The 11,646-nt window shown below is 60.1% G+C and overlaps 5 protein-coding genes and 1 non-coding gene across 6 annotated transcripts in view; 3 read left to right on the top strand and 3 right to left on the bottom strand.

The window, feature by feature from the left end:
* VDAG_02873 (uncharacterized protein) overlaps positions 1-480 on the top strand; it is a gene marked incomplete at both ends in the record, with an annotated part of 1,595 nt that extends 1,115 nt beyond the window's left edge. The window contains one exon of the mRNA XM_009653526.1: positions 70-480. Within this exon, the coding sequence (XP_009651821.1) occupies positions 70-480 (411 nt within the window). The remainder of the gene's footprint in view (positions 1-69) is intronic.
* Positions 481-2,237: 1,757 nt separating this feature from the next.
* VDAG_02872 (isocitrate dehydrogenase subunit 1) lies at positions 2,238-3,758 on the top strand (the record flags this gene model as incomplete). Its single annotated transcript, XM_009653525.1, has 3 exons — positions 2,238-2,393; positions 2,579-3,609; positions 3,674-3,758. The coding sequence occupies exons 1-3, from the start codon at positions 2,361-2,363 to the stop codon at positions 3,756-3,758; spliced, it is 1,149 nt and encodes a 382-aa protein (XP_009651820.1). The 5' UTR covers positions 2,238-2,360.
* A 1,059-nt stretch (positions 3,759-4,817) lies between these two features.
* On the bottom strand, positions 4,818-4,889 carry VDAG_20104. Its single transcript has one exon. It is a non-coding gene; the product is annotated as a tRNA-Glu (tRNA).
* Positions 4,890-5,224: 335 nt separating this feature from the next.
* VDAG_02871 (uncharacterized protein) lies at positions 5,225-5,809 on the bottom strand (the record flags this gene model as incomplete). Its single annotated transcript, XM_009653524.1, has 1 exon — positions 5,225-5,809. The coding sequence occupies one exon, from the start codon at positions 5,807-5,809 to the stop codon at positions 5,225-5,227; it is 585 nt and encodes a 194-aa protein (XP_009651819.1).
* Positions 5,810-7,090: 1,281 nt separating this feature from the next.
* On the bottom strand, positions 7,091-9,010 carry VDAG_02870 (uncharacterized protein; the record flags this gene model as incomplete). The annotated part of the gene is made up of 1 exon (XM_009653523.1): positions 7,091-9,010. The coding sequence occupies one exon, from the start codon at positions 9,008-9,010 to the stop codon at positions 7,091-7,093; it is 1,920 nt and encodes a 639-aa protein (XP_009651818.1).
* A 1,023-nt stretch (positions 9,011-10,033) lies between these two features.
* VDAG_02869 (choline dehydrogenase) lies at positions 10,034-11,528 on the top strand (the record flags this gene model as incomplete). The annotated part of the gene is made up of 4 exons (XM_009653522.1): positions 10,034-10,064; positions 10,145-10,570; positions 10,628-11,419; positions 11,494-11,528. The coding sequence occupies 4 exons, from the start codon at positions 10,034-10,036 to the stop codon at positions 11,526-11,528; spliced, it is 1,284 nt and encodes a 427-aa protein (XP_009651817.1).
* Between the last annotated feature and the right edge of the window lie 118 nt (positions 11,529-11,646).

Raw genomic sequence — 11,646 nt, 5'->3', positions numbered from 1 at the left:
CTTTCGGGGGGAGGACGCGGGCGCGCGGTTAAAGGTATTTAAAATTGGTCTTCGGGGGGCCTTGTTGAGTTACCCCGGTCTGGCCACAAGGAAACCCCGGGGCTTCTGTCCACCGCCGGGCCGGCGGTTTCTGGGCGGACCCCCGCCCGGCACGTCGCGGCGCTGGTCGTGGGCGCCGACGGGGCGGCGAGTCTCGACATGGGGGCCGTCGTGGCGTCGGCGCTCGTCGACGTGCTGCGCGGGCTCGCGACGCGGCCGCGCTACGTCGTGGCCAAGGGCGGCATCACGAGCTCCGACATGGCGGGCAGGGGGCTCGGCATGCGGCGGGCGCGCGTCGTCGGGCAGGCGGCGGCCGGGGTGCCGCTGTGGCGGTGTGTCGAGGGCGGCGGCAAGTGGCCTGGCGTGCCGTTTGTTGTGTTTCCGGGCAACGTTGGCGGTGACGCGGCGCTGGCGGAGGTGGTCAGGGGGTGGAGGGCGTAGTTTGGGTGCTTGCCTTGTCGGATGGTCGGTAGGGTCGGGCCTGTCAAAGCACATGGGTAGTTTCACTCTCGGGCGAATGAAGGCTCAGTGCGGACATGGAAGGCGAGAGGTGAGACTGCAAATGTGGTGATGTTGGGCCTGCTGGGAGCAGCAGGATTCGGATACCAGCGGGTTGGCCAGTGGTCTTTCGATCTTCCCTTCCAAAGACTATGGTGCCGATCTGCCGTTTCTTTACTCTGCGGTTGTGACGACCAGCCGATTCTACTCGTGCATATATCATAGAAGTTTGCCGTTGCATCAACATGCTTCAAAACCATTAGTCTCGTCAGGAAGCCCCTATAGAGCCACGGAGGGGGCTAGCCACGGCTAGGTAGTAAAATAACGTATATATCAGGACTGCAGAGGCTGCATCTTAGATATTCTACCCTGTACCTGCTCTCAATTGCCTACGGACCTCTGCGGAAGACCTTTGACTCTGCTCAAGCCCATGCTCTGACAATTTCACTGAACCAATACGTGAAACGGGGTCCAGGTCAGCTATTGTGGCCTTTGGCGCGGTCTCACCATTGTCTATTGACCTGCTTTCGAATTTGGAGGTAGACCTCTGACGAGATGGTGGTCTTACTTGGGAGTAATTTCTTTTCACGCTTGACCTTGTTTCTGTGACGCCTCTTTGATGGTAGAAAAGCTCACTCGCAAGAGGAGTCGGTGGAGCCCCCGAACGGCCTTGGCCCCGAGGGGTCTCCAATACCAGTGGCAGCTAGTGAGAAGGGTTTCATTTGTTGCTTTGCGTATATAGGTCGGCGCAGGTGCCCGTTTGCCCCTGGGGAATGTTAAGGCGTACAAATGTACCATCATCATCACCATCCCCTTTGGTGACAGGTGCCCGTTGCACCCGACTGATGGGTGTTCCAGAAGCATGCTGACATTGATGGCAGACGAGCACGGGAACCATTGCGGTAGAATGACGATAGATTGGCTTTCCACGATAGTCCATGTTGGTCAGTGGGATGGAGGTGTCAGTAGCATCCGCGAGAGGTGAGCGTGGCCGTTGAGGATAGGATGGCATGGTACTGAAGATGATCAAGAAATGGGAACGAACGCTGGACTTTATGAAGACTCGGGCACGTACACAATTGGAATATTGGTGATGACTTGAAGATGAAGTATACGTGAGACATGAAGGCTGGTCTTATTCTGACCGATGATGTGAACCAAGGTTGACCATGGAGGCCAGATACATGCTACTTCCTCATGTCTGTGCGGTAACTCATGATGCCCGCCGCGAGATGATTGACCATCGCTCGTCATAGTGCAAGAATCCTTCGTCTTGTCTGAAGCACAAGGCTCCCTATTGTTCCGCCGACAAGGCTGATAGTCCTGCCTGCCTAGCTTACCTACCTTAGGTAAGGTACCTAGGCAAGGTACTACCTGGCAAAGTACCTACCTGGCAAAGTACCTACCTAGCTTACCTACCTTACCTTAGGTAAGGTACCTAGGTAGGCAAATACCTACCTACCTTACCTAAGGTTAAGGACGTAAGGTACCGTCGGCGACGGGTGAACATCGGATCGCGTGGCTCGGAAGCCGAGCTCGCAGGCGGGGTCGGCCGAGAGGGCGTCGCACCAATGACAGGCGCGCGCCGGCTACCGCTGGGCTTCGGTCCAGTGCTTTTGCGGCATTTCGCATTTCAGCCTTCTGCAGGTTCCAACTTGACCCGATCCAATCCACTCTTTTTTGTTTCTCTTCGTCCCGTTCCCGAACCCGCCTGCCACCTCGACTTCGACTTTGAACTCGACTTCGACCTCGACCTTGATCACGACCTCTTGCTTTCGCGACACATCTCCCTTCGAAGTCGAGAAACCATCACATCCGCCACAATGCTGTCTCGAGGATCCGCCACCACCGCGCAGGTACGTGCTGCTCCCTGGCTCGCCGCTCAATTGGCTCGTGTGCTCGTCGGTCCCTCGCTCGCTCGTAGGCCGAGGCGGCGGCGGGGGAAAGCCGAAGAAACCTGCGAGCAAGGCCTCAATCGCAGGACACGGCACTGCTGCCATGCCATCAAACAAGAAGCCCTCCTTGCTGACCTGCCGTCCAGCTCCTGCGCTCCGCCACCGCCGGCCCCATCATCCCCGGCGGCGCCCGCGCTGCCTACGCGACCATCCAGTCCGACATCTTCAAGCCCACCAAGTTTGGCGGCAAGTACACCGTCACCCTCATCCCCGGTGATGGTATCGGTGCCGAGGTCGCCGAGAGCGTCAAGACCATCTTCAAGGCCGACAACGTCCCCGTCGAGTGGGAGCAGGTCGACGTGACCGGTGTCGATGCCTCGTCCGGCCGCACCGAGGACCTCTTCCGCGAGTCCGTCTCCTCCCTCCGCCGCAACAAGCTCGGCCTCAAGGGCATCCTGCACACGCCCATCTCGCGCTCCGGCCACCAGTCCTTCAACGTCGCCATGCGCCAGGAGCTCGACATTTACGCCTCCATCTGCCTCATCAAGAACATCCCCGGCTACCAGACGCGCCACAACAACGTCGACCTCTGCATCATCCGTGAGAACACCGAGGGCGAGTACTCGGGCCTCGAGCACCAGTCCGTCCCCGGCGTCGTCGAGTCGCTCAAGATCATCACGCGCGCCAAATCGGAGCGCATCGCCAAGTTTGCCTTTAACTTTGCCCTCGCCAACTCGCGCAAAAAGGTCACCTGCATCCACAAGGCCAACATTATGAAGCTCGCCGACGGCCTCTTCCGCTCCACCTTCCACCAGGTCGCCAAGGAGTACCCCAGCCTCGAGGTCAACGACATGATTGTCGACAACGCCTCCATGCAGGCCGTCGGCCGCCCCCAGCAGTTCGACGTCATGGTCATGCCCAACCTCTACGGCGGCATCCTGTCCAACATTGGCGCCGCCCTCGTCGGCGGGCCCGGCATCGTCCCCGGCTGCAACATGGGCCGCGACGTTGCCGTCTTCGAGCCCGGCTGCCGTCACGTCGGTCTCGACATCAAGGGCAAGGACCAGGCCAACCCCACCGCCCTCATCCTGTCCGGCTCCATGCTGCTGCGCCACCTCGGCCTCGACGACCACGCCAACCGCATCTCCCAGGCCGTCTACGCCGTCATTGCCGACGGGTAAGTTCTTTATGCAGGGTGCACGGTGGGCAGCCATTCCCGCTTGTACTGACAAATTCAACAGCAAGGTCCGCACCCGCGACATGGGCGGCGAGTCCACCACCCACGAGTTCACCCGCGCCATCCTCGACAAGATGGAGACGCTCTAAACGGCACCTGGTTCCAACCCGCCCTTTCGGGGCCCCTCCCGTTCTCCCTCCCTGAACCGAATCCTGCACCCATGATACCTCTCGCCCTCCCCGACCCCTATTGTTCAACCATCCACCTGCCACACTCCCTCCGCCAATCAAAAAGAATCATCTCCCTCTCTCTTCTCAGTTGTGATGGAACTTTGAAAGCAACGCGCGACAGACATGGGGAGATTCGCTCTCCCAACCGAGAACGGACGAGACCGCTTGCAGGACCGACGAAAAAGAGAGACTCGCGACACGTGCGCGCCACGTCGTCATGTCTCTCTGTGTGTATGTGTGTGTGTGTGTGTGTGCGTGGTGCGCCAGGGAAGCGGGATCGATGCGACGCCCCCGTGTGTCCCTCCCCAACACCCTACCTGGATAGATTGGCGCGCGCGTGCGGCGTGGGAGCGCGGGGGGGTGGGGGGGGCGGGGACGCGGGAGATTGTAGTTGTATCACACTCTCTCTGTCTCTGTCTTGTCTGTACGTAGCATAGGAGTCACGCAATGCATATATGACTTTTTCCTCTTAGACTGGACGCTCGCTTTGCTTTGTGGAGTGTGTGAAGAGGAGCCGTGCAGTGAGCATCTTATACGCAGGGCCGGTGCGTGCGACATGTCAAAGCTATACTGCTCTAGGCTGCCGAGGCACTGAGGCGCGTGTTGCTTCCGTTGGTCGGGTTGTAGGGTTGAGCTCAAGGCTATGATTGCTCGCGTATTTTTACGTACAAGGGGCATTGCTTCTGCGCTATAAGTAAAGCTAAGACAGGGGGCAGATTGGTTGGGCATGACTGGCTCTGTGAACACCTTGATGTCGACAGACCACGATAGGTGCATCGCCAGAGTCCAACAGCATGACGATAGACAGCAACGATTGACTAGTTGGTCCATTCTAATCCATCTTACCTTGCGCTAAACACCGATTTTAGACCAAGATCGGCGCCATACAGACGCACATGTATACAAGGTACTTCGTGAAGCCTCAGCAGCCACCGGCTCCCATACCACAAACACCTGGCCCGTTCATGCAGCAAAAGCTTCCCACACCGAGGATCGAACTCGGGGCTACGGATTGAGAGTCCGTAATGTTGGCCACTACACCATATGGGACTGGTGACGGGTAGGACGTCAGCCTACAAGAACGGGAAGAGCTGGCTGGAGGGCCAAAGAGGGAGGAAGGAGACGAGGGGAAGGGGTGGAGAAGAAAGGGAAGGAGGCTAGAGGCATGGCAGCAAGGCAGGAGCGAGGGACCTGTGACACATACACAAACACCGAGGTGCCTGCCTGACCTTGATTCTTCAGGAGCACCAGTCACCAACTCTTCCTACCTCCCAAGTCGCTCATACTGCAACACCCCATCCTACAAATCTACTGGTATCATCCATCTCGTCATCTCACCCACCTCCACCTCATCCGCCTAATCCGCGTCCATCCATCACCTCCATCTACCCACCTCCATCTATCATCGTCGGCTCGACCACCCACGTCCGGTGCTCGGCATCCAGCAGCTCATACGTCCGGATCTTGATACTGTCCGCCCACCGGTTCAGCCACCACTGCCGCGGCAGCTTCTTCGGCAGCATGCAGAAATAACTGAAGATGACGAGCGCCTCCTGACGGGGTGTCTCCTCTCGGAGCATCGGCAGGAAATCCTCAATCACGTTGCCAACCCAGATGAACAGGTCGATCGACCCCTCGAGCAGCTCGTCTTTCTCGACGTAAAAGAGCCCAAACGACTGGTGCAGCGCGTGCACCGCCTTGTCGTAGACGGCGCGGACGTCGGCGGGGATGTAAGTGGCGGCCGCGAGCCGCGCCCGCAGCGGGTCGAGGTACGGGTGCGTGTACGTCTTCTGCGTGAGGGTCCACCGGAAAATGGCAACGCGGATGAGCGGATAGAGAGGACTCGTGGGATGGTGGCCCGAGTTGCTGACGCCACCGAGGTGGCGCGTGCCTGTGAAGAGGAGGATCCAGTCTGGCCCTTGGCTGGTCGTCCCAAGGAGAACATCGCCGGGATCGCGTGAGTTGGACATGGCTGCATCATAAGCGAGACGTCTCTAACGCACACGGCGCAACAGCAGGCAGGGACTTACCATAAAACATGGTCAGGATGGAGAACAGGAAGAGGTCGTCCGCCAGCTGTTGATCGCCGGCCCGCGATACCTGTTCGACACTGGTCACGACAGCGGCGACGCCGCGCGTGGCCACTTCGTGATGCCGCACCGACCTCTCGAGCAGCTCGGCCTCCCGCGACGGACAGACGTACGCCATGTGCAGCGCCGCCAGCGACAGCATGCTGCGCATGACGTAGTCGCACCGGAACCCAATCTTGGGCACGTTGATCTGCCAGAACTTGTTGACCGTCGGGTCACGTGTCAGCGTCGTGCACGTCTCGGTGCTCCAGTGGAACATGAGCTCCAGGTCCAACATGTCGAGCTCCATCTCGGGCTCGGGCCTTGGCGGCTCTGGCTCGGGCTCTGCCGGCGCGGAGACCGCAGTGTCTGAGTCGCAAAGGACGCCATACTTGAGGCATTGCGTACACTCGGGCTTCTTTTCGTCGCACTGCTATATCAATCGTGGTGAGAAGACGGAAGTCCAAGTAATAAGGGGTGGTGGCTGAGATGACTCGGCTTTTGATCCGACATGCGGGGCCGTCGGGAAAAGAGCGAGTGAGAGCTTCGTTGCGGACAGACTGACCTTGACCTTTCTGGCTTTGCAATTCTTGCACCCCGTACGGACCTTCTTGTGCGATCGTCGCGCTGAGTGGCGCGAACGCCGTTCATCCATGCTCCGTCAACGGGAAGGGCAGCCGGGCAGAACGCAGGTGCATCAGGGCCTGCGTGCAGCATGCCTACCCTTCGATACAAAGATGGATGGAGATAGGATGGTGGTGTGCCTGTCTTACTAGCTGGCTGTGCCTCACGGATGGCGTCCAGACGGACATTGGACATTGATATGCACCCCAGCGGCTCAGGCCCCCGGCACCCTGCGGCCTGGTAGTGGCAAAATGCCTCGTACTCGCGCCGCATGCGAGACGGCTGTGTGATTGGCCTCGCTCGGTGCGATGATCCTGCTGGGGTGTCCCCGGTTGAGTAGAGGGCCAACAGAAGCCCAACTCCTAACGGCTATACGGGTGCCTCATCAACTCCATCATGACAATTATTCAACATGGTTGGGATAACCTCTGACAAAAGGTTGTTGGCTTGCTGATAGGTTTAAAGTCTATCAAGTTTGTAAAAACAAAAAATCTTACGTACCCGCCTTGGCCGAGGACGGCCTCGTATCGTTCGGGCGTCATCTAGGGACACGTTGTATCAAGAGTCACGCCCGCTGACGCAACCTGCCAAACGGCAGATGTTTCCCCAGTCATCCACTCCGAGCGTCAGCTGCTTCGTGATCTGCCTTCCCAGCTCATCCGGCGCATGCCTGACGTACGTCGCCACGACAGCGCGCTTGCCAACGTGCCACTCGCCTCCCATCCAGAACCACCGCGCCTCGGCCGGGATGAACCCATCGGCATCCCGCGCCGCCTCCTCCATGACCACCGCCCCGAGCTTGCCGACAATCATGGCCTGCGCGTCGAACCCGCTGTCGCGCCACGGGATCCGCCCCACAGCATGGGCGGCGCGAGTCCGTACCGCCCGGTCCCGACAGCTGCGCAGCGCGAAGAAGAGCGGCGACGCGACGCCCTCGCCGAGCGTCAGGCTCGGGTTCCTACCCGCGCCATCCTTGTCGTCGTCGTCGTCGGAAAAGAGCTCGAGCGTCTCCGTGACGATCTCGTCAAACTCGGCCGTGAAGGCGTCAAAGGCCAGGTCGGTCGGGTCGTGGCAGCAGCAAAAGTGCACGTACAGGACCAGCCAGTAGAGGCGCACGACGCGCAGCTCCTTGCGGGCCGCGACGTCGCGGGCCGGCAGGCGCCGTGCGTACTCGCGGAGGACGGGGGTCCAGCGGTGCAGGTGGGCGAGGAAGACCTTTTGCTTGGCGCGGATGGCGGCGCTGTACCGCGCGCCGGGGCCTGTGCCGGGGCCTGTGCCGGGGCCTGTGCCGGTGCCGTGCGGGTCCAGACGGGGCACGTAGGTCGCCTTGCTGATGAAGACGATGCTAAAGGTGAAGAAGCGGCCCCAGCAGGCCATGAGCTTGGCCATGGAGTCGTGGCCCGGCTGGGGCAGGCGCGCGTCGTCGGGGACGCACTTGAGGTGGTAGAGCTGGCCGTCCTGGCGGGCGAGCTGGTTCGAGTAGTCGAGCATGACGGCGAGGCAGGGGAGGTTGTGCTCCATGTCGTCGAGGTCCTCCTCCTTCTCTCTGTGGCCCGGCGCGCTCTGGCCCAGGCTGCCCTCGTAGAGCGTGATGGAGCTCCGCAGGAGGGCGAGGCCGCAGTCGAGCAGCGTCTTGGCGCCTTGGTTGTTGCCCTGCATGAACTCGTAGACGATGAGGATGAGGGTCATGAGGTGGACGCAGCGCGGCGAGAGGGTCGTCGGATCCTGGAAGCTCTGGCGGAAGCCGGCGACGGCCCTGAGGTGGTGGCGCAGGGCGTGCCGGTGGTGGTCGTTGACGATCTGCTTGTGCGTCCAGGGGGCCAGCACCGAGGGTCGGCCCCCACGCAGGGGCTCGTCGTTGGCCGAGGCGGGCACTTCTGCGACGGCCATGGCCAGGGCGCCGACGGCCAGGATGCAGTGGCGTATGCGGTCGTCCCGCATGCCGGCTTCGAGCACGATGCGCGACCACAGGTCCTTGTACCGGTACCCCGCCAGGTGCGGGACCAGACGGTGCCGAAAGAGGTCGTAGTAGACAACGTCGAGGCCCTCGAGCAGCGGCACGCCCAGAAGGGAGGGCGGCATGCCCGTTCGAGGGCGGATCGGGCGGTGGTAGTGGCGTTGGTGTGTGCCCATCGGCTGGCTGGCCTCCTCGCTGGACGAATGGCAAGGGTCGGCGGCCGTGGTGGTCGAGGAGGCTGCCGTTTCTTCGGTTTTGGCAAAGTAGCCGTCACATTCGACGTCGGCCTTGTGACAGCGGGCACACGTGGGTTTCCGCTCGTCGCATTTGACGCGGCGGATCTTGCAGGTCAGACACGCTGTGCGCACCTTGGGCCTGCTCGCGCGTTTCTTTTTGACGGGAGGCGCGGGCAACGGAGGGGCGCGCGGGTCCATCTCCTTGAAGAGGGACCTCGGTGGTCGTGGTCGCAGCAGGGGCGCAGGTGGCCTCGCGAGCGCCGAGAGTTTGTTATTATCGGGCATCACGGACGCTGCGTTCTCTCGTCGCCGAGGCTCTCACTGCAGAGGCTCGGTACCGAGATGGTGTGAGGTGATGAGACGAAGGGGAACGTTGTGGCGGCGGCATGGGCGTCGGTGTTCCACGCGGGAGCCGGGGACGTCAAAAGTGTTGGGAGGTCCCTACTGGCTGCAGGTTATATACGAGCCGCGACACCCATGTGGTGGCGACGAGAACTGGGGGCGCCATGCCGACTTTGTCGGTGTCTCCGTGTCCGTGGCGAGGCTGCGATGCAGCTGTGATGCAGGATCGTGTAGTTGAGAAGCCGCAGCAGGAACGTCTATCGATCGATTGGTAGAAGCGGTGTGAAGCGGGCAGGAGATGGAAGCTCATTGATTGGCCAGAATGGTGCTCGTAAAGATGGACCAATCATACCGGCACAAAAGCACGAGACCAGCTTGACCAGTCAAATTCCGTATTCCGTTGCGGGCGAGTGACTGGACTTGGCAGGTGCTTTCCATGTGCCTCATGTCAGCACATGCCTTATGTCAGCACATGCCTGCCTGCCTTTGCATTGCCTTCGTTGCCTTCTTACACCTGCGGCACACATGCCTTCCCTGATCCTTCGGACGCTCACCGTCTCCTCAACCCGATATCTCCAGCACCCCCCACGATCCCATTCTCCCGGATCCAGGCCCTCTTCCTTTTAGCCGCGCCTCACATGCACATGCGCCGCAAGATGACACCAAGGCCATCGATGCCTTGGGCTCGACGGCATGGCCAAGTCTTCGTACCTCATTAGTCTGTACGGCTGACATGGCGGCAATCCTGCCTTCTCGCCTTCAGCCAATGGCTCGACGCTCAGCTGCGGCCCATGCCGAAACTCGAGCCTGAATGCGATGGCGAGCAGCAAGAAAGGGATGATATGAATGGAAATAGAGTCCCATCCCTTGGCGAGCGAGGCGGCATGTCATCAGAGTATATGTGAAGCCCTAACCTTCTCGCTCCGTCTACCTCACCACTCGTCGCCCCCCGCCATCGAAGCAACGATGAAAGGATTCGACTTTATCGTCGTCGGTGGTACGTGCGAGAACGCTGGCAATGCTCTTTCTCGTCGTCATGCCCTGCGGCTGAACTCAGCTGACAACGACAATCTATAGGTAGCCCATCCGCCGTGACCATGGCCCACCGTCTGTCGTCGTCGTCGAGCCGGCCCAGCGTCCTCCATCTTCAAGCCGGGCATGGCCAACGCCCGGATGGCACTGCGCCCGCCGTCGATCCATGCTCCTGGTCCCAGCCGTTGATGTCGACACCCCAGGTGCACCTCGGCGGCCGGACGTTGTCGTTAGCCGCTGGATATGCGCTTGGTGGCGCCTCGACGTCGGAAGCCTACCTCGATGCGTGGGCTGACAGCGTTGGCGATGCCTCGTATCGTGACAGCGGCAAAGCTGCTCGTTCCGAGCCGCAACACGTCTTCGCTGGTCATACGAAGCTCCCCAATTTGACTGTCGACTGCCTGTCCCAACCAGACAAGATTATCTTTGATGGGAAGAAGGCCATTGCTATCTCGACCAGCAATGGAACAGGTACCGTCTCTCTACACGCCAGAAGCTCTTGATCACTTTAGCTGACACCACATGCAGTCCATGCCTCGAAGGAGATAGTATTATGTGCAGGTGCGCTGCGTACACCCCAGCTTCTGCTGCTCTCCGGCATCGGGCCGAGAGACCACCTCGCTGCACTCGGAATCCCACTCGTTTGCGACCTCCCTATCGGCAAGGCTCTCAAAGACAGTCTCGTGATCCCTGTGCTGTGGGAAGTTGGCCCGGCTCTTACCGGCTCTGCAGATTGGCTTTTTGACCCCGAGACGATGCGAGCACACATTCGGCAGTTTCTCAACCTCGAGACGAACCTGGGCAAAGACAACCCCAGCCCTCTTCCCATTGTGTCAGGCCAGTCGGATGCTGTTCTGGATTCGAAGGATATACCAGCTCTGCCCCCGCGCTCGCAAGACTTTGTCAGGCATCCAGCAACCTCACATTGGGAGTTTTGTGTCCTGCCAACCGGTGGCTCACCCAACACAAGTCGGCGACTACTTCAAATCAATGCCTATCCACAAGTTGTCTGCTCTACAGGCTCCCTTCAGCTGGCGTCGAAAGACGCCGCAGAACCTCTGCTCGTGGACCCAAACTATCTCTCACAGGCCATCGACCGTCACAATGCCGTTGATGCAGTGCGCATCGTGACCCGGTTCTTTACCGTTCTGGCGTCCCTATCGAACGATATGCTCGGTCCCCACAGCGCACCTGCCAGCGACGAGGAAGCCGACGTGCTCGCCTTCATCCGAGAGTCTGCCGCGACGGCGCGCCATTACTCTGGCGCCACGCCCATGGGGAGACGTCAGGACGAGGAAGCCTGCGTCGACGGCGACTTTTGTGTGTTGGGAGTTGCGGGGTTGAGAGTGGCTGATGTCAGTGTGACACCTCTTCTGCCTGTGATCTGCTCCCAGGTTACGCCAAACGTTCTCGGGTCGATCCTCGTTGAAAGGTTAATCAAGAAACATAATCTCGAGGAAGCAGGGCCGTTGGGAGCATGACATTTAGGAGCTGCATCATACTTTGCCTTTTACGTGTATATTTTACTCTGACATTTCCGTGTATAT

Source organism: Verticillium dahliae, genomic scaffold (genome assembly GCF_000150675.1).
Source record: "Verticillium dahliae VdLs.17 supercont1.4 genomic scaffold, whole genome shotgun sequence".
In the NCBI taxonomy this organism is placed as follows: Eukaryota; Fungi; Ascomycota; class Sordariomycetes; order Glomerellales; family Plectosphaerellaceae; genus Verticillium; species Verticillium dahliae.
Note: the sequence above shows the minus strand (reverse complement) of the source record. Positions and strands in the feature narration are given on the sequence as shown.